A 21,766-nucleotide genomic window follows, 5' to 3' on the forward strand; every position below is an offset into this window, starting at 1 on the left:
CTTACATATATTCCCTTTACACAACGCCGAACAAGCATCTGGAGCCAGAAGCTACGATGTGTGTACAGGCTTCACTTGAACGTACACCGCGTACGCACTTTTAACAATTGACCAGCAAAAAATCGCTGCCACTAGACAAGAACGTCCGTCGCCGTGCGCGGCTGCATAGGCAGGTAGAGGAAATGGATGTCTCAAGGTACGTCATACATGTGGAAGGACGATCGGGATGACTTGTTCTCCTGATTAATGCGAACCGTCAGAAAGTCTCAAGGCTGTACAGCTTTCGCGGCAACGTGTGGTAACAGTCATCAGCGTTGTTCCATATGACAGCACGGTAATTCCTGACCGCCCCGAGCCAACGTCATTGAATGGCCCACGGCTACTTCGAGGTACGCCATTTTCTCAATTTCCGCAACACAGTCGCCAGTTATCGCCTTCGACGCTGACGCTGTATGGGAGGTCACTCGATTTTTGCGTCCCCGTGCATTGTTTTGCTGCCGGGTGTTTTTCCGGTGCTTGCCTCATACGCTGTACGTGGACGTGTCGACATTATTCTCTGTGAAGTTGGCCCTAGGCGCACGATGCCGAGCAATATGCCGCCATATCGGCAACAGGAATGACAGTGGAAAACGACAAGAAACCGCCCCACAACGACGTGACATCCTGCTTACACGTGTAACGAGCTAACGAGGGGAGGTGCACTCATTAAGACAGGCACGAGGTGCATTGCACATGACGTACAATGCCGTACGTGGCCCTGAGGGGAGAAAAGGAAGAGTAACTTTAAACCGGAGCTAGACACATTGCCACGAACATTAGTCCCTTTCGGGACTAAATACGCGGAAGTTTACGTAAAGTTTAGGGACTATTTACGACGTCAGGGAGTAAATTTCAGAGTCGGGAACGTGGAGTAATTGCAACCTCGGGGTTTATACTCGTGTCGAACCTAAGAACGGCACGTTTAAGCCCCGCCTTACGCTTGTTCATATTGACTGCAATAGCTAGCCGCATCACTACGTCGCGAGACCCTCACTAGGGGCGCCACTGTGCCGGCTCTTGGTGGGGACCCCGTTTCTGTCTCGTTTTTGTTACTTACAGTAAAAGCTGTCATATTGGAACGAAAATGCGACTTACTTGGAACACATATGTCCTTTTCGTCATGCATTACCAGGAAGGATCAACGCTGGACAGCCTCTCACACGTGCAATGCCTTGATACACAACGCAATTTGCGGATAGTGCCCGGGAGTATCCCCACGACACGGTTCGTTCAGTGAACACCAGGGGACGACTCCCAAACTTCTCGGCGCCAATACTACCTCGTGAGGCTACAGGGAAATTTCCCCGGCACAGTAACTCTGCTACGGTTGACGAACTACATTTCGTGCCGTTCCGAAGTTGAACACGGGCATGAAGCTGTAATCGCTCCGCAATTTACCCGTGTGTGTGTTTTAATAAGAGTGTATGACGCGCCTTTCACGTATCATATACCCCCCATCATGTGTCTTTATTGACAAGTGTGCTCCGGCCCTCGTTAGTTCTATAGACGAGTAAGCGATGACGTCTTCAGAACGCTGTGTCCCTGCGATGCTGCGACCAAGTTTCCTCTGGCCACCAAGTGGCAGGGTGCTCATGAAAAAGCTTGCATGTTTTTGGTGCCATTTAAGATACTTTTGCTGATAAACAGCTCGCAACATAGCACACGTGATATGACGCTCTGAACAACAACAACAACAAATAAGTGATGACGATGCAGTGGGATGTTTCGCCGCTGAGGCGGCATCCTATCCCATTGCTTGAGGGAGAGCAGATGGTGAATGATGAGGAATGTTCAGAGTTCACGCAGGAGCCCTGTTGCTACTAAAAAGGTGATCAGGGCATGAAGAGCTCGTAGCTGATGCGCTGGGCTGGGTTGGGTTGGGGTCGGGCGGAAGTCAGGTTGCACATATGCTTCACTGATAGCCAAAAGAGGAATTGGATGCTTAAGTAGAAATAAATCGAGGTCCGCTAACTTAGATCGTAGCCTCCTTGCATTCCACTGAAGAACAGTAGCCCACTTATAAATCTGGTGAATGACTTGGTATCGCAATTGTAGCGGTGAATTACCTCACCCCATCGTGATTCATGTAGTAGTAGTTGTTGTTGTTGTTTGGTCAATGACTGAAGTGCCCTGACCTCTTGTAGTGCAGCAGCTCCGGGACAAAGCTCTGAAGGTTTTTCATCCGCTGTCAAAATTGCGATAAAATACGTCGAGGCGACGCCTGGCGTGGAACAACCATGATTTTAGCACGCAGCACTGGCGCTCATATGTATCCAGCATTCGTTTGTTGTAATTTTGGCTTCCACGCGGGACGGGGGGGGGGGGGGGGGGCAGGTCGCCTCGTTAAACCCAGTGTTATGCGCATGCGATAGTTTCGCCGCCGTATACATGACGGACAAAGCGAAGTTTGTGTCTACTCCGGCACAGTGCTGCCGGCAATTTTCAACTTCGATTTTCTAAAAAAAAATTATGAGCGTGATTGGAACGAACTTTGTGACTCGTGAAGGTCTAGGCTATTCAATAAACCCATTTTATGAGATTGTGCCTCAGCTGGTTTACGGTATCTTCAACTAAACGAAACGCACTTCACCGAGTAAAGAGAAAAGATCACTCGCGCGCGCTGGCTTTTATAGATTTGTGTGCGGGCCAGGCTAGACGACAGAAAAAGAGACATGAAAAGGGTAGTAAGCGTGCTCGGTTCCTGCCTTCGACAAGACAATAAACAAGACAAGACTTCGCTAATGACAAGAAAGCCGCAGTCAACTTTATAGTATATAGGGTGTTTTTTTTACTAGTTACAAAATTTTAATTTCAAAAACTAGCAGAGCAAAATAGATGCCGTTTTTTGCAGTTGAGTTATATGGCCAGGCGAACATTCTCTCGAAGAAAGTATGTAGCTATACAAGACCACTAATTATCTAAAATTCATTAATTAATTTCTCGGGGATTTCTCGCAAAAGCGAGATAGCAGGACGTGAGATATTCCTCGTTGAAAGCCATTCTGTGTTTTAAAAAACCCTTAAACGCGGACGTGTGTTGAAATATCCGTTGCTGAATTTCGCTATGCAAATGAGAGAGAGAGAGAGAAATACATGATGACGATGATATGGGGATGACTTCTGCTCAAATGCAAATGAACCGAAACAAGAAGTACGCACCTTTCGAGCGCAGAAATGACGCGACCTTCGCGCCTTATCTGGGTCGGAGAGCGGTCTATCTAGCCAACACATTAGCTCCTACACCAATCAGCTCCATCGCTCCATAGTACGTGGCGCTCTCACGTGGATTGCCTGTCGGTCTTTCTGCGCTCGAAAAGTGCGTGATTCTTGTTTGGGCTCATATTCGCATAGCGAAATCCTGCGATGGATATTTCAACATACGTGCGCGTTTAAGGGTTTTTTTAAGCATGGAATGGCTTTCAACAAGGAATATCTCCCGTTTGCTATCCCGCTTTTGCGCGAAAACCCCTAATTAAAGAATTAATTAATGGATTTTAGGTAATTAGCGGTCTTGTAATTATATGCTGTAAACGTATTTTTATTCGCGATGTATTAATTTTCGCGAATCGCGTTTGGGAAGTTATTCGCGAGTATTTAATTTCGCGATTCCAGGTCTGTTTCCTTCCGCGGGATCAGTGTCAAGCTGTGTTCGCGAGTACAATTTTCGCGATTTTTTAGCGGTCGCGAAATTCGCGAAAATTAGTACATCGGGAATAAAAATACGTTTACAGTACTTTTTTCGAGAGAACGTTCGCCTGCCCATATAACTCAAAAGCAAAAACGGCGTCTATTTTGCGCTGCTAGTTTTTGAAATAAAAATTCTGCAACGAATTAAAAAAAAACACCCTGTATATGTAAGGATTGTACAGGGCAAGTCATACAGAGGGTTTCCGGTAAAGAAAAGCAAACACGTTTCACCTTCATATGCAGAAATAGCTATGGCATTGGAGCGAGCACGGACGGCCTCTTTTTGTAGTCAATATTTGCATTTTCAGAATGCAGGCAATACACGCCTAGAAAGCAGACATATACCTGCAGGGTGTTTGCCATTCATTTCCTAAAAATCCTCCAAACCGGACGACAATTCGAGACTTACGCACTCTTGCAGCGAAACCCATGAGGAACTGAGCCTCAAACGCTTTTCCTGTTTTAAAAAGTTAATCTATAGCAAAAGCCCGTAATTTAACGTGCATCGACAAATGTACTTGATTATTTGAACCTGGTTTGTTGCACGGTAACAACCATAGCACTGACCTCTGCACTTTTGTAGCGTTGCATTGTTTTCGTGGATGCCAATTGATTTTGATTGTCAGACATGTTTGCTGCATACATAACTTCTGTAGCTCCAGAACACCTACATGAGCCCACATTTTCAGCAAAATTTTCCCAAGGTTTCATGCAATATTTCGGTTATGTTCTGACCGGCTGGACTACACTCCGAAACAACGTAAGGGCTACACTCACAGGGATATATTTCAGCTACCGAAGAATGTACAGTCCGCAAATTTGGCGCGGACGCACACATTGGGTTGGGGCACACGATACGATGGTGTCGAGCAGGGAAGCCGATTTACATGTTTCGTTAACGCGAATAATTTACGCGTTTGCTTTGAAAGCGTGTCGTTTCTGACGCATCATGACCAATGTACAAGCAACAGTCTGAAGCCGCCAGGCGCACTACGTTGTGACTCGGAGGCGTCATCCAAGACCATAACCATAACCACCATTCGGTTATGGTAAACCATAACCGAAGCAGAAGACACAGCAGTGTCCCTGAAAGTTCCCATGCTGCATTGCGCCGCGCGCTTGGTGGCGCGCGCATCTTTTTAAAATCGTCTATCACCGACGTCTTTAAACCTATGGGCTGAGTTTATCTATAGAAGTTAACTTGTCCGAAGACAGCGCACTTGCGTACGGCTCGCGTCAGGGTTAACTTGAACACCGCTCCAGCCTGCGAAGCGGGAAGAAAGCCACCCTAGCAGTGCCTAGCAGAAAAGAACGCCTTTGTAACGAGGGTCACCCGTCTAACTGGAATGGGGATGACCCAAACACCCTCCGTCGTTATTTCTTCAAAGCACCACAAGGGCGTTCAAGTTAACTCTGATGAGAGCTGTACCTGTACTTTTTTTTACTTTGTACGTTGAAAGACTCCCTTTATTGGATACACCCCTATGTGGATCATTTCCTACTGCTGTGTACATAGGATTATTTGATTTTAGTATCTCACCTGTCCAGCCATGCAGTTGAACAGCATGAGCAGAACCCTCAGTGGCAGTTTCGCTTTGTACGCCCTGTGACTCCACAGCCGGTGAGATCCAGCTGTCACGCTCAGTCCGGAACAGATCAGATAGAAGATGGCTGCGAGAAAAAAAGCGTCACCTAACACGCTCTATTGGGAACATTGAATGTGACACTTTCAAGCCGTGACATCAATCTTGTACTCGGCAAAAGCATTATAGACAAAGAAGAGCATCCCGGGAGTGGACCAAACCCGGATGTGAGGCCTTTTGACCGACATATCACTCGGACGGAAATCTATTTCAGAAGTTTTCCGAGCCGTCATCATTTTGTTCGCATCTCAAACAGTTGAAGTGCTACAGAAATGGACGGAGGAGAGAGTACGCGCACGTTGCTTCACGAGTCAAGTCGGTGTCGTAGAGATCACCTGCTCCCTTTGGGAAACGATGGTCGTCGGTCGGAGTTCCCTTCGTATGCGTTGCGGAGAGACGGTAGGTGCAAGAATGGGAATTGTAACATACGAGAAGTCAAGCGGATGTCTTGACGAGAGAAATCACGCACTGTGCAAGTCGTCATATACAGGGAACGGTAACGGTAACGGAAACAGAAACGGTATATTACCGAAATTGGAGATGGTAACGATAGCGGAAACGGAAACGCATACCACGGTCCTCCATTACCGGAAACAGAAATGGAAACGAAAATTATTGTCAGGTATTGAATTCGGATAATGGCTATTCCTGTTGTGCGATGACATTTCAGTGACTATTAATTTTTTTTTTTTGTACTTTGATGACTTCATTCCCTGTAACGCTCTAAATACAACAGGTGACCATGGAAACAAAGCGCAGTATTGGTTCTCGAGGGTGCATCCCTCGCTAACCTCCGTCCTAGTCCTCATAACTCCATGACACCAACACATGACTATACTCCACCATAGCACGAGGATGACAGCCTACGATTTTTAGTTATTTATTTTTTACTTTTTTTCATTTCACAGTGCAGTGGCTTATTTACTACTGAGGACGTCCGCTTACGAATGCGACATTGGATGAAGGTTACGCCCATCTTGAGTTGCTGGACTCAGAGTGAGTGAATACTGAAGACATGTTCCTACATTCTTTAAAGAAAAACTTGCAAGATGTGCGCATCCTAATGACGTCAAATTATTTTGTGTAATGTGTACGCGTGACACCGAAGCAGCACTTGGACAAAACAGGGTGCTGAGAGAGCCGGACTGGCTGTCGTCCCGCAGCTCTGTAAGAGCCTTTCCATTACCGGAAACAGTAACGGAAACGTAACGGAAACGAAATTGAAAGGCTGGTATCAGAAACGGATAATGGAAACGAAAATATAACAGTAAAGGAAATAGAAACGATAGCGAAAATACGTCAGTTACCCTTCCCTGGTCGTCAACAACCCAATAACAAAAATGGGCAAAAAAAAAAATCTTGCAATAAAGCGAATGATTTTCGTTTGCTCTTATACTGGGTGGCCATTCACGCATAGTCGGTATGAACCTACAAAAGGGAGTTGGCACCCAGTACAGATGACAAACCGGGCACCATGAATTTCGTAATGTAGCTTACTATAAGATGAAATACACCAACCCATCCCATATTTGAACATGCTTCCCTATTTCGCGTCCATCCATGCCCAGAGTCGGAAGAGAAACCGAAATCCAGATAGACTGGATCCCCCTTCAATCATTGGTAAGTCTAGACGTTCATGACAACGGCGTTTCGTGATCACGAGGCGCGATAAGATTACTGCGGTATTGATAAGGGAGCGCGTTCGTCGCGTCCCTCACTTCGAAATGCAATCATGATCCAAAATTTGATGTCCTCAGGCGCCTTGAGCCTTGTGTTCTATTCTTCCGTATGTGTGCACGATGACTTTGGGTCTCCATGACTGGTTATGGGGAATCTGTGCTGGAGACGTTGCAACCACCACCACCGTCGGTTCGAGCGGCTTCACGAACACGTTTTTGTGTCTCTTCATCCTAGAGACCTCGTGATTATGTGAGTTACATGCTTACGTACACTATTGGCGAGTGCAAATGCCTGCTGCCCGTCCCGAGCACACACATATTTTCCTCACTCAGCATTATCCAAGGTTCCTATTCGGGTGCCTCCATTTTCTTCCATATGTGAAGGGATTCGACATGTGAAGTGAAATTGGGACCTTGCTTAACTCCAAGGACAGCTGTGAGACAATAATACAAACGTTACATCAGCTTTGGAGTGACGCATATACCGAGACGTGCTGTGTGACACGGGACACAAGCTGTTATTAACAGCGGCATGGCCGAGTGGTAGCAGCGTATATCCGCTCCTTGGTGGTAGCCAAGGTCGTGCTGTAGACAATGAGTTGGTGGGTTCGAATCCTACCACCGGCTGTACTGCCTGAGGTTTTCCCTAGGATTTTCCGACAGACTTTCCAGGCGAATGTCGGCCCAGGATGCACACTAACCCCGTCTGTACGCCGCTCGTACAGCCACTGGACGCGCTCGTAGCCACAGTTGCTTCGCGGCGCTAGCGCGGAATAATTGTGCCGGCATTTGTCATAAAGCCCCCCCCCCTCTCCTCCGGTCTGAGAAAAACCCAGGAAAAACAGGCAGATAGCACAGCCGGTGCACGGATTCGAACTCGCGTCACGTCTGAGTCTCGGCGTGGAATGCCATATTACACGCAAGACAATTCGATGGGTCCCCCCGCGCCCTGTCGAAAACAGGGTGAGCTCAGAACCTGTTCGAATGTCGAGGTCACATTGCGTAAGACCGCGACTCTTGAGATCCCCTCGCGTGAGTTATTTGACAAATACGGGCTTTGCTGAAGCAAAAACGTACACTATTCTGAAGTAAAGGCCGTCCGGTGTTTACTCAGCTGAGCGGCTCTCAGCTTTGTAGCCTATATATATATATATATGGCGCACAAAGGTACACACAAGGAAAAGATTGCGTGCCGAAATAAAGACAGGATGAACTCTCTGTGCCGGCACTACGCAGCGGGTTGTCATTAGTCTCTTGAAGCGATTCGTCCAATCATAGCGGGAGATGGTTTGAGTGGACCAATCCGGGGCCTCATGGCGTGTTGAAAGAAGACGAAAGAACATCATGGGAATTGATGTTCTGAGGCTCGAACAGATAGAAAGGACAAATACACACAAAGCCTCAATGTTGCCGCTTCACAACGCTACAGAGCCCTTCAACGACCCACAAACGCTACACAACCCTTCACAACGCTAACGCAAGACAGCATCCGCAGCCCAGCGAGCGTTTTGGGATTCCCTCCAATTCAGCTCGGCGGCGCCGTCTCGCAGCCTCAGCCTTTTTTCGCCGCCGCTCCTTCGCACAGCTTTCATAACTCATGGCGCGCTCAGGCAGACACGTCTGAAGCTGTCGACCACCACAGTTGCACTGCCGACGGGCCGGCGCCGCGCCACGCTCTCCACGCATCCATCCCCTACTCTCTCCACTCGCCGCGCATGCGCACCGCGCCGTAGCTACAGACAGACCACGCCGCGATTCTTCTGTAGCGAGGACTCTGAAGCCCGGTTCATACTATTGCGTTTCAATGCGTGCGTGCGGCTGCGTGCCAGCGACGTTGAGCTAAGAGCGAATCATTGCAACGAAACCTCCTTCAGGATAGAACGAAGGTACACGCAATACGCTGTACGCAGCCGTAGACGCTGTAATGTGAATCAGACAATGCTCACTCATTAATAAACGAATCTTAAACATCAGCGCTGCTTCCGCGGCCGCAGAAGCACGTGGTGCTTGACGTCACTCCCTAAGCGGAGGAATGCGAGCGCGGCATTCAGAGGAGGAATGGCGCCGTCCAGACGCCCCGTAACTCTATGAGACGCCCTCACGGCCGCGGCATTCCTTTTCCCAAGGTCGCACCCTCATTGGTTCTTAGGAAGTGACGTTATCTCGTTTTTCCAGAGAGAGAATTCCGGAATACTCTCAACATCCGGCGTCTGCTCTTGTCATGTATTCCGTCGAATAACAGTGAAATTACGCCAGTATTTCGCGTGGGATTTTTGACACCGTGATCAGTGGTCCACGGGGAACAAAATGTCGCTATAGTTTCGAAATCGACTAAAGGGACGCGACCATCCCTTTAAGCAAGAAGAAAAAAAAAACAGTACTATTTGCGATAATGTGACTAAGTAATAACGCTACAATATTAAACCGAAGCCGTACTCTTTTTGAACAGCCGATCTTTGTGGATGTCTCATGTAACGTGGTACCATCTCTAAACGGCAATCAGAGGGTGTGGGTTCGAATCTCACTGCTGGTACCTTTTCTTCAACTACCACCATTCAACTTTGCAGAGGCTACGTGGTTCTGAGGTTCAATAGAAATGGTTGTGGCTTGGGCTCTTCCGATACCGGCTCGATGCGGTGGAAGTACAGTGGGTACATGATGCCACTAACCATAAAAATGTTACACGCCCTTTGATGTCGAAAACGACGTCGAGGTAACACTCACATTCAATAATTTCCGCTTGCTTTCTGTAGTAAAGTTTCCACATGAGAACAAAACAAAAGCGATGTACTCACTGAAGAAAATAGTCGACCACTGAGCATGCACAAGAGCTACGTATGCTCCGTACAATGCCATGGCGTGGATGAGAGCAATCTTGAACACGTTGGACCAGATCATCTCAATTTCGTACGGCTTCTCCGTCTCATGTTGTTGTGGCTCGGCATGCCTAGTTTCCGTGATCACTTCTGTACGTGGAGCCATTGCAAATCTGTAAGAAAAAAAAAAGAAGAAGCGTCGCACGTTATGACATAAGCAGCAATATTGTACCGGATGCTCGATGCACTGGTTACTTAGAGATAATAAGTGTTCACCATTAAAATAAAGTTGTTATTGTTGTTGTTGCATAAGCGCACGACATTTTTTACATCATCGTCAGGGAGCTTTTTGCAAAATATTCCTTTTTACGTAGAATTTCTTTCCAAATTTTACTTTTGGCGTTACGGTGTAGAGCTTATATTGCCCAGATAAACTTTTAATATCTTTAACTTTTTCTTTTGCAATCAATCAAACTTGTAATTACTAATTGTTGTTTCGTGCCCATGTAATTAGCTAATTACTATTTAGCCAGCAAAATAAAATTCGTTTACAAAATTCAATTAGAAATCAGTAGCGTAAATTTTACGACCGAAACCTGGAAAGCCTTCTCCAAAGGAGAGAGCCCTCCTAAAGTTTTTCGTAAGTTATCGGCAACATTTCTCTTTGCCTGGGGTGGCATGCAGAAAGGACGGACACATACAAACGGATGAGACGAGTCTGTGTGCATGTACCTTCCGAGACTCATGGAAGTGTTGCCAACAACTAGCGTACAACAGCTTTCTTGCATCTCGATTCCATGTTCTAAGTTTTTTACTTTCTCTCGCGCCACACAGCGCACTGGAATGGTGTACTCTAAAAAAATGTTAGTAGGTCCTGCGCGATGTCTTTCTCTGCTCAACTTAGTTAACCCCTGTACGCAGGCAGTCTCCAATACAACATTTTATTATGACAACGTTTTGCGCAAAGCAAGGCAGCTCACAGCTCAAGTAATAATCGCTTAATAGTGGTGTAATTAACAATTCGCTTGCCAGCCTGAGGTAACGACATGCTGAAGGAAGGAAATCGGCTTCCTGCCGGCCAAATTGATTATATGATGTAATGTAATGTAATGATGTTTCTCGTGATGTCAGAACAGTATGTACTACAGGAATCCCCCGCAATAACTTCTTTATCTATTATCTACTGAGTATATAGTAGACCACCGTATCGGTTAAGGAAGCATGACGACACCATTAGACACGACGTACGAATTTAAAGCAATCGATTCCAACCGAACTGCGAAAATAGCAGCCTTAGATAAGTGCCGCGCTCAGGAATAGACATCCTCGGTGGCGTTCCAACCGATTGCCATCGCTATACCTTTCTAAAGAACGAGGTCAAACACTGCTCTCCGGGGCTCGACGGGCGCGATCTTTGCGATACGAATCCACGTAACGCCAATAATCTTCCGGAATGAAGATAAATCGCGCGATAATCTCCCTGCACTATGGGTGAGCCTCCGGTATTACGGGGATACAATTGTAACGATTGGAGACGATCCAAGGCGTCGAGAGGAAAAGTGAATAGTTCAACGAACTGTGGGACTTACTGGCGTATAATAGGAAGTGGATATGATTTGCGAAGGCGTTTTCGCGTGAATGGCGTTGGTTTTGAGAGGCGATTTTTTTTTACCGGTTCACCGAGTATCTTATGTGAGGTCAAATTGGTCGTCTCAGTGCGAACGATAGAGGAAAATGTGCGGAGAAGGGTGAACGTGATGTTTTAGTATCTGATTCAGACAGATGACCTGTGCAAAAGTCATGACTCTGTTCAGGCTCCGACGACGAAAGTTTATTTCCGCTACAGCCTCAAAATGGCAGAAAAAAAGAAAAAGAACTGGCTTAGTTTGTTATGAACCAATCACATTCCACTTTTCAATAGACTAGAGGTTGCTACCTCACGTCGACCGGAAACGGGTGGATATTAGTGAAGTTATAGTGCGTCGTACGCTATCGCCTTTGCGTACGCAAGGGATGGCGTTGGTGGTTCTGCGCAATGCGCGGAGCTTTCTTTACGTTTTAGGCGTGCGCAGAACCACCTACGCTATCCCTTACGTACGCAAAGGCGATAGCGTACGATGCACTAAAACTCTCTATTGTATTGGTCTGTATTGGTACCGAGCGCTATGCATGCCGGTAGGATGCGGCGTGCTGCGCAGAGAGGAGTATTGGTCAGCAATATGCAAACCCACAACAGGGGACACAGCAGAGAGCACAGCTGCTGTTGAGATTCGAACACAGGTTACGGCCACCAAACGCTCACCCAGGGAAGCTGGAGCAGGATCTAAGTGGATTCTGCTCCAAAGACGAAAGCGAGCTGTACTGGAAACACACACGCACGCACCTAAAGAGAAGATGATAAGATGGGGCTGCTCGGAAGGATGTTCGGCTAACGATGTTTCGCTGGAGCTGATTGTATCAGATATCCATATCCTTCGTCTTGATACTTATACTTTTACTTTGTAAAAAGAAAAAAAGGAAGAAAGAGAGAGAAGACTCATTTTGTGTTCAGTGTGCGCTTCCCGGAATGATCTCAGGACGATCACAAACGGTGTTGATAGAAATGGGTTTCATTCATTCCTTTGAACGCTCTCGGAAGGACCTTGAACGGAGCTTGCACGGTCATTCTGCTAGGGCTCCATTTGGTGGCCCCTGGTGCATGCAGCATTACCCTTGTGGGAAATTCGCGCAAGTGTGAAGTGACACCGGCGGAAGGGATGTACTTGGCAATTTTGATTTTCTGGTGATTGATTGTACAGAATTAGGGTAGGCGAAATAGAATTCCAAGAATGACAAAATAAGTGCTTCATTGGTTTACGAGATATCATTGCGCCGTGCGGCAAATAAATTTTCGTTCGCGAATACATTCGCGTTAGTCAATTGGTGAAGTGGCATTGTAATGGTATCGCTCCGTGCTGGAAGATGGAAGAAAGAACCAGCTGCCGAAGCTGTTGTCAGAGCGAAGATGGAGCGATCGGTGTGATTGCCAGTCGAAGATGCCATAAGTAAAATACAGTTGATGAAAATTAAATGAAATGACTCGAATGTCACGCTCACGTAGTGGTGGAATTGCATGGTGTGGTCAGTCACGCTCGAGCGGGCAACGTCACCCGGCTATCGCAAGGAGGGATTGTTTCCTAGGCCTGCTTCGCAAGGAACTGTGTCGATATTTGTCTTACAGCGTCTGAGGAAAACGCATTCGAACCCGGGTCATATACGAGCCACGGGACCTGGTCCTTTTTCTTTTTTTGAAAACCTAATGCACGGGAGCTGCTAATGCGCAGTCATGTACTTTTGCTGCCCCTAAGCAATGTAAACAAACAAGCATTCAATAGACGTGACACATGAAGTCCCATGATACCTTGAAGCTCAGAATGAATATTTTTATTGTTCCTATCATCAGAATGAAGCTTCCGCGGAGTTGTGCGATATCATAGTAAATTTGGCAACGCAATAATATTTGGTAAAAAATCTGGCACAGATCGATTTGACATACGCGAAATTACGCCCAATACCAGAAACCACGCTAAAATAGTCCTCGAAACGTACTTAGTGCAGCTCGGGCCTACAGTGACACAGTTACTAAGTTCGAATTATGCTGCTACAACAAATACTTTAATGTGAAACATATACGAGTGCACAGCATCACGGGCATCATAACTGAAAAACTGAACTCAGCAAAAAAAAAAAAAAAAAATGAAAAATTAGAAAAACTGAACTTACCCTTTTGAGCTGCAAACGAGTTCCTTCGAAGAATTCAAAGGTCAGCCCACGACGGGGGATGCACTAACCCACAACGGTTGGGCAAATAAGTAACCACAGAGTCTTCCGCTTTTCAAAAATCCGAAGCGCCAGCTCTCGAAGACCCGTGCGCGTCGTACATCACAAGAGACACCGAGTTGACCGTCGTCTGGGGACACTTTCACCACCCAACTTTTTTCGAAGCACGTATTCCTATGAGGTTGTTAGTGTGGATGTAAGCCGGCATGTATGCAGGTGACATACTTCCTATTCCGAGTTTAAATACTTACACTGGATGACGAACGCGTAAAGAGGAAAGGAGGATATCCACACACTTGCATGTGTACCAATGGAGGAGAAAAGAACATATCGTAAAAGTAGTCGGTCGGAAAGGGAAAGGGACTGCGGCGCGTCATTCAAAGAAAGGATGCTCTGATCGTGCAGGTAACACAGGCGGGGGAAGGAAAGACAGAGGATGGTGGGGGAGGGGGGAAGGACTTTCTTCGTGATTGTCCCTGAGTTTTTGTTATTATGCGCGCGTAAGGTTGAGCACTTGGTAAAAGTGGGAGCGGGCGTAATAATATTCGAGGGAACGAGTTTTGTAATACTCGTGTGTCCCGGAAGGGTCATTGTGGAGGATTCCTCAATTTTTCAACAAGTATAGTTCGGTAACCCAGATAATTGTTTGTCGCCCGTACAATGGGTACGAACCAGAAAAGCGTGGAAATTCCGGGGGTCGTGCGTGGGCCTGGGGCGAACGGGAATTAAACCGCAGAGAAATAGAAACTGGAAAGCTGCTTGAGGACGCGCTGTTGTTGGACCGTTTGCAATAAGGATTAGAATGCAAAACGTTGATAAAGGATATTGAGGACGGGACGAATGTTGTCACCGGCACGAAACATGGTATAGAAAGACGTGGAAGATAGTAGTCTAACGAAAAAAAAAAAAAAAGAGGCAATTTTAGTCCTGTTGAGGACTGTAGATGCGTCGCCACAAGCACTGGTTCCTTTTGGGACTAAAAGCACGGCGAAACTTTGAGACTATATTTGCAATGCTGGGGTAGTAAATTTTTGGGACAGAGGACTAAAAGCGGGGAGTAATTGCCACATAAGGGAGGAGAAGCTGTAACTGCTTCCCAGTTTACTACTGTTTTTCTTGGAGTGTAGAACAGCACCGTAATATGTAAGTTTGATAGTGATATATGCCGCGGTTTATGTTCAACTGCACGTCACACGTGGTCTTTGCTAATTAAAAAAAAAATAATCTGCCTAAATGTTCCTTTATTTTCGAAAGAAATGAAATTCAACGCCACCAAATTGACTAAGTAATAAATAAAAAATCGAGGAGATCGTGAATGAGTTCCTCCCCATCTTGTTGTTTAAACCGATTGAGATGCAAGAAAAAAAAATATCGATAAACTCTGGTGACAAATGGTCAGATCACATTGGCACAGTCCGTTGGTACAGCCACATTGGTTAGACCACACTGGATCGGACAAATGGCACATCTACATTGGCGCGTAGTAGGAATTCCTATGATCACGTGACACTTCAGTAGCGACGCTTATGTAAAGATGATATCGAGGTCACTTTAAGGTATAGTGCCCTACAACTCCGATATTTCTTCCGCTTGCCCTACACCTCACACTGGAGTGCTTCAGCAGCCTCTTGACGGGCGATTCTTTTTATTCGCTCAAAGTGTTCCTTTGGCTAAGGCGGAAACACGTTCGGGCTTTCATGCTCAAACCGTGGGCGAGTAGAAGTGACAACTATAGTGTTTGAAGAATCAATGGCGCCGCTGAGCGACGTACCTCGACGGCGTACATGGTTGCATGATTTGATGGACGTAGATAGCGTCAATATTGGTCTGATGGACTATCATTTGCTTATGGATGAATGGCGGCAACCATGGACAGGAAATGTGCATCTGGACTTTTACTGAAGTCAAGGAAGGAAATCAAAATCGAAGGAAGTTGAACTGCATTACTCGAATCTGATTGATTGACTGATTGATTGATTGATTGATTGAAATTTGATGTTGATGTTGGCAAAAATATAATGGGGAGATTGGAATTTGTTTTCTATCAAACCGAATGTTTTCTACATTTTGCTCCTGCCAATACGGATCAAAACGTAAAAACATGTCAGTGAATCAGTCTGACTGTGTGCCAACAGTTAAAAAAAAAATCATTTCAGCATTTTTTTTTCTTTATCACATCACCATCACCATAAGTTTTAAAACGATGAAGAGGGAGCTGAAGTCTGTTTGTCGTAGCGTAGGTGCGCAGGATTCTCCATGAGTACGAGTGCAGGAAATAAAAGCACACTTGAAGAATCAGTCTTGCAAGACGTCTTTTCTACTTGCATAGGTATGCCATCAGAATGAATGTCATAGTCAGCTCAGGTGGACAAAGTCGCATTGCCTAGCCCAGAAGAATCAGGAGGCAATGTCTTCGTGGCCGGACACAGTTTGGACGTTGTGAAACGCTCGGCTGTATTAAAAATTCGAACCGGTTATGACTAATTTTAGCGTTATCAGACTCTGGCCGCCATAGGATGCTACCATGCCAAAACAAGCGTTAAATCCGTGTAAAGGATCTTCCAATGGTTCTACTAGTGTAGCGGTAGTTGTTAATCTTGTGATAATTCGTAATACGTTCATACAACACATTTCATGTGAAATGTGCTTGCGTGACATAAAAGAATGAGCACAGTTCCACAGTCCTGGGAGATGTCAACACAAGGCAAATAAGGCGCATTCCAGGTACTACTTCGGAAATGGAATCGTGCAAATGTCAAGGAATACTGTACGTTAACCCGTGCCCCAGTCAGCACAAATTGTTGCACTGACATCGCACCAATGTTGCCACGCAATATTGATGTTGTGTTGCTAATGACCGCCTTCGTTATGCCGCAACAATGTTATGGAAACAACATTGCAAAAACGTGACATTGCAATGCTGATGAGGCATTCCTAATGACCGCCTTCGTTATTTTGCAACAATGTTACATGGAACAACATTGTAAAAATGTGACATTGCAATGTTGTTGTAACACATTGCAATGTTGCAACAGTCAATGTTGATGCAACATAGCAGCTTTTTTTACATTGCAGCAACGTTACAAAAGCAACACTCGAGGAGCACTGCAATGTTGTCATGGTGATATATGTGCTGTGTAGCACAGTATGCTTACATATTCAGCAATCATCCTGGGCAGACTTAGTGGGAACTGTACCGACATTCGTCTGGAAACAACAACAACAACAACAATAAATGAAGGAGAAGTGATGATGACATGGGATGGAAAGCCTATACAGGAGAACCCTGGGAAAACCGCTGGCAGCACAGCCAGGATTCGAACCTGTTACCTCCCAGTCTTGGCGCGGAAGGCGATCATTCTAACCTCTATGTCACGCGAAGTTTCAAGGGCTCTGGTCGCCCTGGCGCTATGAAATAACGCCATATCGAGGTTCTAAGCACGCATTCGCATGTGCATAAGAATGGATTGTCATGAATTTCAAGTTCTGGGTTAGATTGATTTTCTTTGAGCGTACGTTGTCCTCGTCTCGATCCTTTCGTCCATAGTCGTCTCCCATCGTGCGTCCGCAGTGTTGTTCCAGAATATAATGTCTCTCACCGTCTGCATTAAATCTGCCCATAATGGTCACACTAAACATTCTCAGACATGTTATATTTTCTTTCTCTTTGGCATATTGCCTGCATTTAGTTTTTTCTTAAATTTAGTTCTCGGTTCCCACTGAAGGTCTGTCAAAAAAAAAGAAAAAAAAAGAGCGGAAACGTATATATAGGTTGCTACGATATTGCTTCAATAGCATTGCATCAGCAATCTAACCGCAGTGTTCCCTTACTGCAGCACGTGAAACATTGCATCAGCAGCATAGTCGTAATCTTTCTAAAAATGCAACATCTGATATGCTGCACCAACGTTGAAACAGTGCATGAAACGTTGCGCTAACATTTGAACACATCGTCAAAGACAAACCGATAAATGTCGGGTGAACGTCTCCGAAAATGTCATTTCATTGTTAATTGGACGACGTTAACAGATAGAGCAAGATAGTGCAAACATTGTGTTACTGAAACAATGAAGCGCCTCGGCAATGTTACATACAAAAAGTCTGTTTCAATGTTGCTGCAATGTTTCAGATGTTGCCTAGAGGTAACATCTCTATTACACAGTGTAACTGCGACGTTTCCTCAATGCACCATGTGCAACAGTGCTCCCGCAACAGAATCACAATGTTAGCTCTCCGCATCGTTCGAAATACAGCAGACACATTGCTACAATGATATAGTGCTGCAACGTTAGTATTACGTAGCTGATGCAGTGTATTGTGAGCAATGCTATTGCAGCATTTCATTAAAAGTGCTTGCCAAACACCACATCAGCAATGTAACTGCGACATTGAGCTGCGAGTGTGAAGCACACGCAGCATTGCTTCGGCAAAACAATCACACTGTTAGCCTCCACGCATCTTTTGAAATAAAGATGTTACACCAACGTTTAATTTACGTTGCTGATTAGGCGTTTTGGAAGAAATTGAATTTAACACATAGCATTGGCATAGCTTGCAAAACATTGCATCAACAATGTAAACGACACATTGCCTCAGTGTAACATATTCCACATTGATTCAGTAACATCATCGCAATGTTAGCTTTACGCAATCTTTGAAACACAGCATGAACATTGAAGCAAATATGTTGCTGCAACGATGAATGTGGACATGAAGCATCGCTGCAACACTTCAACATTCCGGTAACATTGACCCAACATATTTGCAACATCTTGTGCTGCCCGAGTTCTTATTTGTATTCCCTATCTCAAATTTTGACACGCATTTTTGAATGCAACTACGACATTCGTGGTTCAGAGAAACTCTTCAAATAGTGAACTAGTGACATACGTATAACATTTGAAGTAAGGACGATCTGTCCTGTTAACTTTTTCGAATCCTGCGCTGTTTTGAACAACTTCCGGTGTTCCATGGTCTGCTATGCGTTCGGTAGCCACACACATGCTACGAAGTCGACCGGTGAACGCGCTACCCTACCATACACATGATGAGCCGTATATGCCCACTCGCTGTAGGCAATGTGATTGTAATGCACGTCACCTCACCTCTCTATATTCCGTCCAACTTCCGCAGGGTCCAAAAGTAGGCACATTCTTCAGTGTTTTGAAACGATGCACTCTGGTCACATAAATGGCCTGGTGCATTTCGCCAGCGAAGACAAGTATAATTCCTTATACAATCCTGACGGAAGTGTTCTATCATGTGGTGACAACAGCAGCCTAGTTAATCTTGATTTCACCGGTGACGGTTCTCGCGCACCAGTCTCTCTCGAAGCTTGGAACGACAACAACAACAATAAATGATGGAAAAGCGGTGATGACATGCGGGATGTTTCCCCGTGGTTGCCACTGGACCCTATTACACCACTTCACAGGGGTTAATATGAGATGACGAATTAATGTGAGCGCGAAGCGAAGACAAGGTACCTCGGAGCTTCGAAATTGATCATTGTGGTCAACGATTATGGGCTTGCAGATGTATTACTAGCGCACTCATTCGTCTCGAGTGCACAATAGAAAAATAAGATGGAAGTTACGTAATAGCCGTGAACGCAGTTGCGCTTCGGTGGTCTTGAATAGAATATTTGAAGAGTCAAGAAGCTTGGGAAAGCCAGGCAGTATATCTTGCGTGGTCACCAAGAAGAATGCCACAGCACAACACGAAGTGCCATGCTTGTAACTGAAACGGTGTGTTCCACTGGTACAGTGTCTAGGCCGTATAACCATAGCCAGAGGAGGAAGGGGGGGGGGGGTCCTGGGGGTTCACCCGCCCCCGGAATGGAACCTTTGGTAGCGCATCTGGGAGAGGGTAACGATGGGAAACCCTCCGCTCTCGGGTAAAATTCCCACAGAACCCATCCCGAAATATTTTTCTCTCTACGCCGCTGGGCGTTACCGCTTGCGAAAAGCTGAATCACCAAGATTCCGTCTCTGCGGTGATGTGGAAGAGCACATTCTTCTCCAATGTCCGCACTACGTCCTATTTGACGTCCGCATTACCTTCTTACACGCCACCGTCTACTTTCGGCAACCTAGACTGTACAGCAAAATGAAGGAGAGGAGGAGATCCAAATTTGTTCCTTCCCCATTCTAGGTTCCTCCGGTGTACTTGACGCGGTGTTGCCATGAACAGGTGAACACGTGCCTCGCGCGGATCGCTCTGGAGGGAACAGTGTGGCAATTAACGTGTCATACGCACTGACCGGATTGTATAGTTGTCAGTAATGACTTTCAATTTAAGGCGCGCTGTTCCTGCGGTTGCGTCACTTACCGCTTTGTCCTTGATTACACAATAGTGGTACCGAGAAGCAAGGTGAAATAAAGGAGGATAAAATAGGTTTCATCGCCCGCTTTTTCCCTATTGCTCCCCTCATAATGAACGTAAATGAGTCGTAGGAAAGCTGATGAGGTACTATATGACGTGGGAAGGAGGAGCCAAGGCTGCATTCCCGTAGGTCTTTTGACCGATACAGTGCGTATATTCGCCTAGTTCGTGTTACTCATGCTCTGGCTTGTTATGCGCGCTTTGTTATAACCTTAATGCCGATTTCCTATAATTGCACATTTAAATGGTAGTTTCCTGCTGAGTACTGACACACGTGCAAGGAAGGAGAACGTATATTCCGTCGCACATTTCTTTTACAGGAAGGGCTATGTCATTATCATTGCTCGCTTATTATAATTTTTCAACTAAAGGAAAGTGACTAACGCACGTGGCTCGGAGTGTATAGCACGATCAACAATTTGAGGATGTTGATATACTATGGCACAGAGGAAAAAAAAAAAAATAACTTAAGGACTTATTGTAACGAGAATGTGCGGAAAAAGACACTGCAACTGACGTTCTGGGGGTGGGGGAATGTTAAAAACTCAACCAACAATCCCACACTTACAAAAAACTTTATATATATATATGTATATGTATAGGACAAAGAGGTTAATATATCAGACGGCTACGAAGTTGAATAAAAGTGAAATAATAGGACGTGGACTACAGATTACAGGAACGTCAACAAAAACTAATTTATTTAATGAGTAACTTAACACATATATTAAAAAAGAATGGTCGACGATTCGACATCGTCAGGACAAAAAGTATATCGTCAGGACAAAGAGTATACATACATATATATATATATATACAAATATAAAAATGAGCAAATGCTCCCTGGCTGCACGTGAGGCACATGTTTACAATTCAAGCGTGCCACAATCCCAGCTGTGAACGGCCGTTTCGAGCTTCTTGGCTCTCATCGGCACAGCGTATAGGGATGTGACACGCTCTTGGGTCGGCACAAACACTGTGTCTCTGCAAGACATCAATGTTCCAGGGTGTTCCCTGGAACATTGATGTCTTGCAGAGACACAGTGTTTGTGCCGACCCAAGAGCGTGTCACATCCCTACGTTGTGCCGATGAGAGCCAAGAAGCTCGAAACGGCCGTCCACAGCTGGGATTGTGGCACGCTTGAATTGTAAATATATATATATATATATATATATATACTCATGGAACGATGCGACAGCACCGCTAGAGGACACGTGTTTCGCCGTGTTTGCGGCTCGTCAGCTCTGGGTAGCTGCGCATCGTTCGGAATTGGCAAACCAGGAGTCGCTCAGCGAGCGATATACACTTGGGAGGGTGCCTGAGCACTCCTCAAAGCCACAGTGCAAGCCAGTGAATTATGGCTTTAATGGCTTTTTTCCCTCATTATATCTCGTATATATGCCGTGACAGCTACGCGAATGAATCCGTTTACTTAACAATGAACAAAACCTTCCTGTCGGCCCAGGACGCATAATAACCATCCTCTCTCCCACTCCTTCCTGTTGTCCTCTCTCCATCTGTACACGTCTGTACGCCGCTCATAGCCACAGTTGCTTCGCGGCGCTAACACGGAACTTAAAAAAAACGTTCCGCTGACCTCACTTGACTGACCATATCCGGTACGTAACCACGCTGGCGAACTCGTCTTCCTCGATGTATTAGGTGAATGCCTTACCATTCCAGAAGGTTAATAAATGCG

General features: G+C 45.7%; 1 protein-coding gene across 1 annotated transcript in view; it reads right to left on the minus strand.

Moving 5' to 3' along the window:
- Positions 1-13,903, minus strand: part of LOC135368589 (acyl-CoA Delta-9 desaturase-like) — an 18,423-nt gene extending 4,520 nt beyond the window's left edge. The window contains exons 1-3 of the mRNA XM_064601975.1: positions 13,626-13,903; positions 9,843-10,036; positions 5,266-5,396 (exon numbers count right to left, since the gene is read on the minus strand). Of these exons, the coding sequence (XP_064458045.1) occupies positions 5,266-5,396; positions 9,843-10,029 (318 nt within the window). The 5' untranslated portion in view covers positions 10,030-10,036; positions 13,626-13,903. The remainder of the gene's footprint in view (positions 1-5,265; positions 5,397-9,842; positions 10,037-13,625) is intronic.
- Between the last annotated feature and the right edge of the window lie 7,863 nt (positions 13,904-21,766).

The sequence above is a fragment of the Ornithodoros turicata genome, chromosome 9 (genome assembly GCF_037126465.1).
Source record: "Ornithodoros turicata isolate Travis chromosome 9, ASM3712646v1, whole genome shotgun sequence".
In the NCBI taxonomy this organism is placed as follows: domain Eukaryota; kingdom Metazoa; phylum Arthropoda; class Arachnida; order Ixodida; family Argasidae; genus Ornithodoros; species Ornithodoros turicata.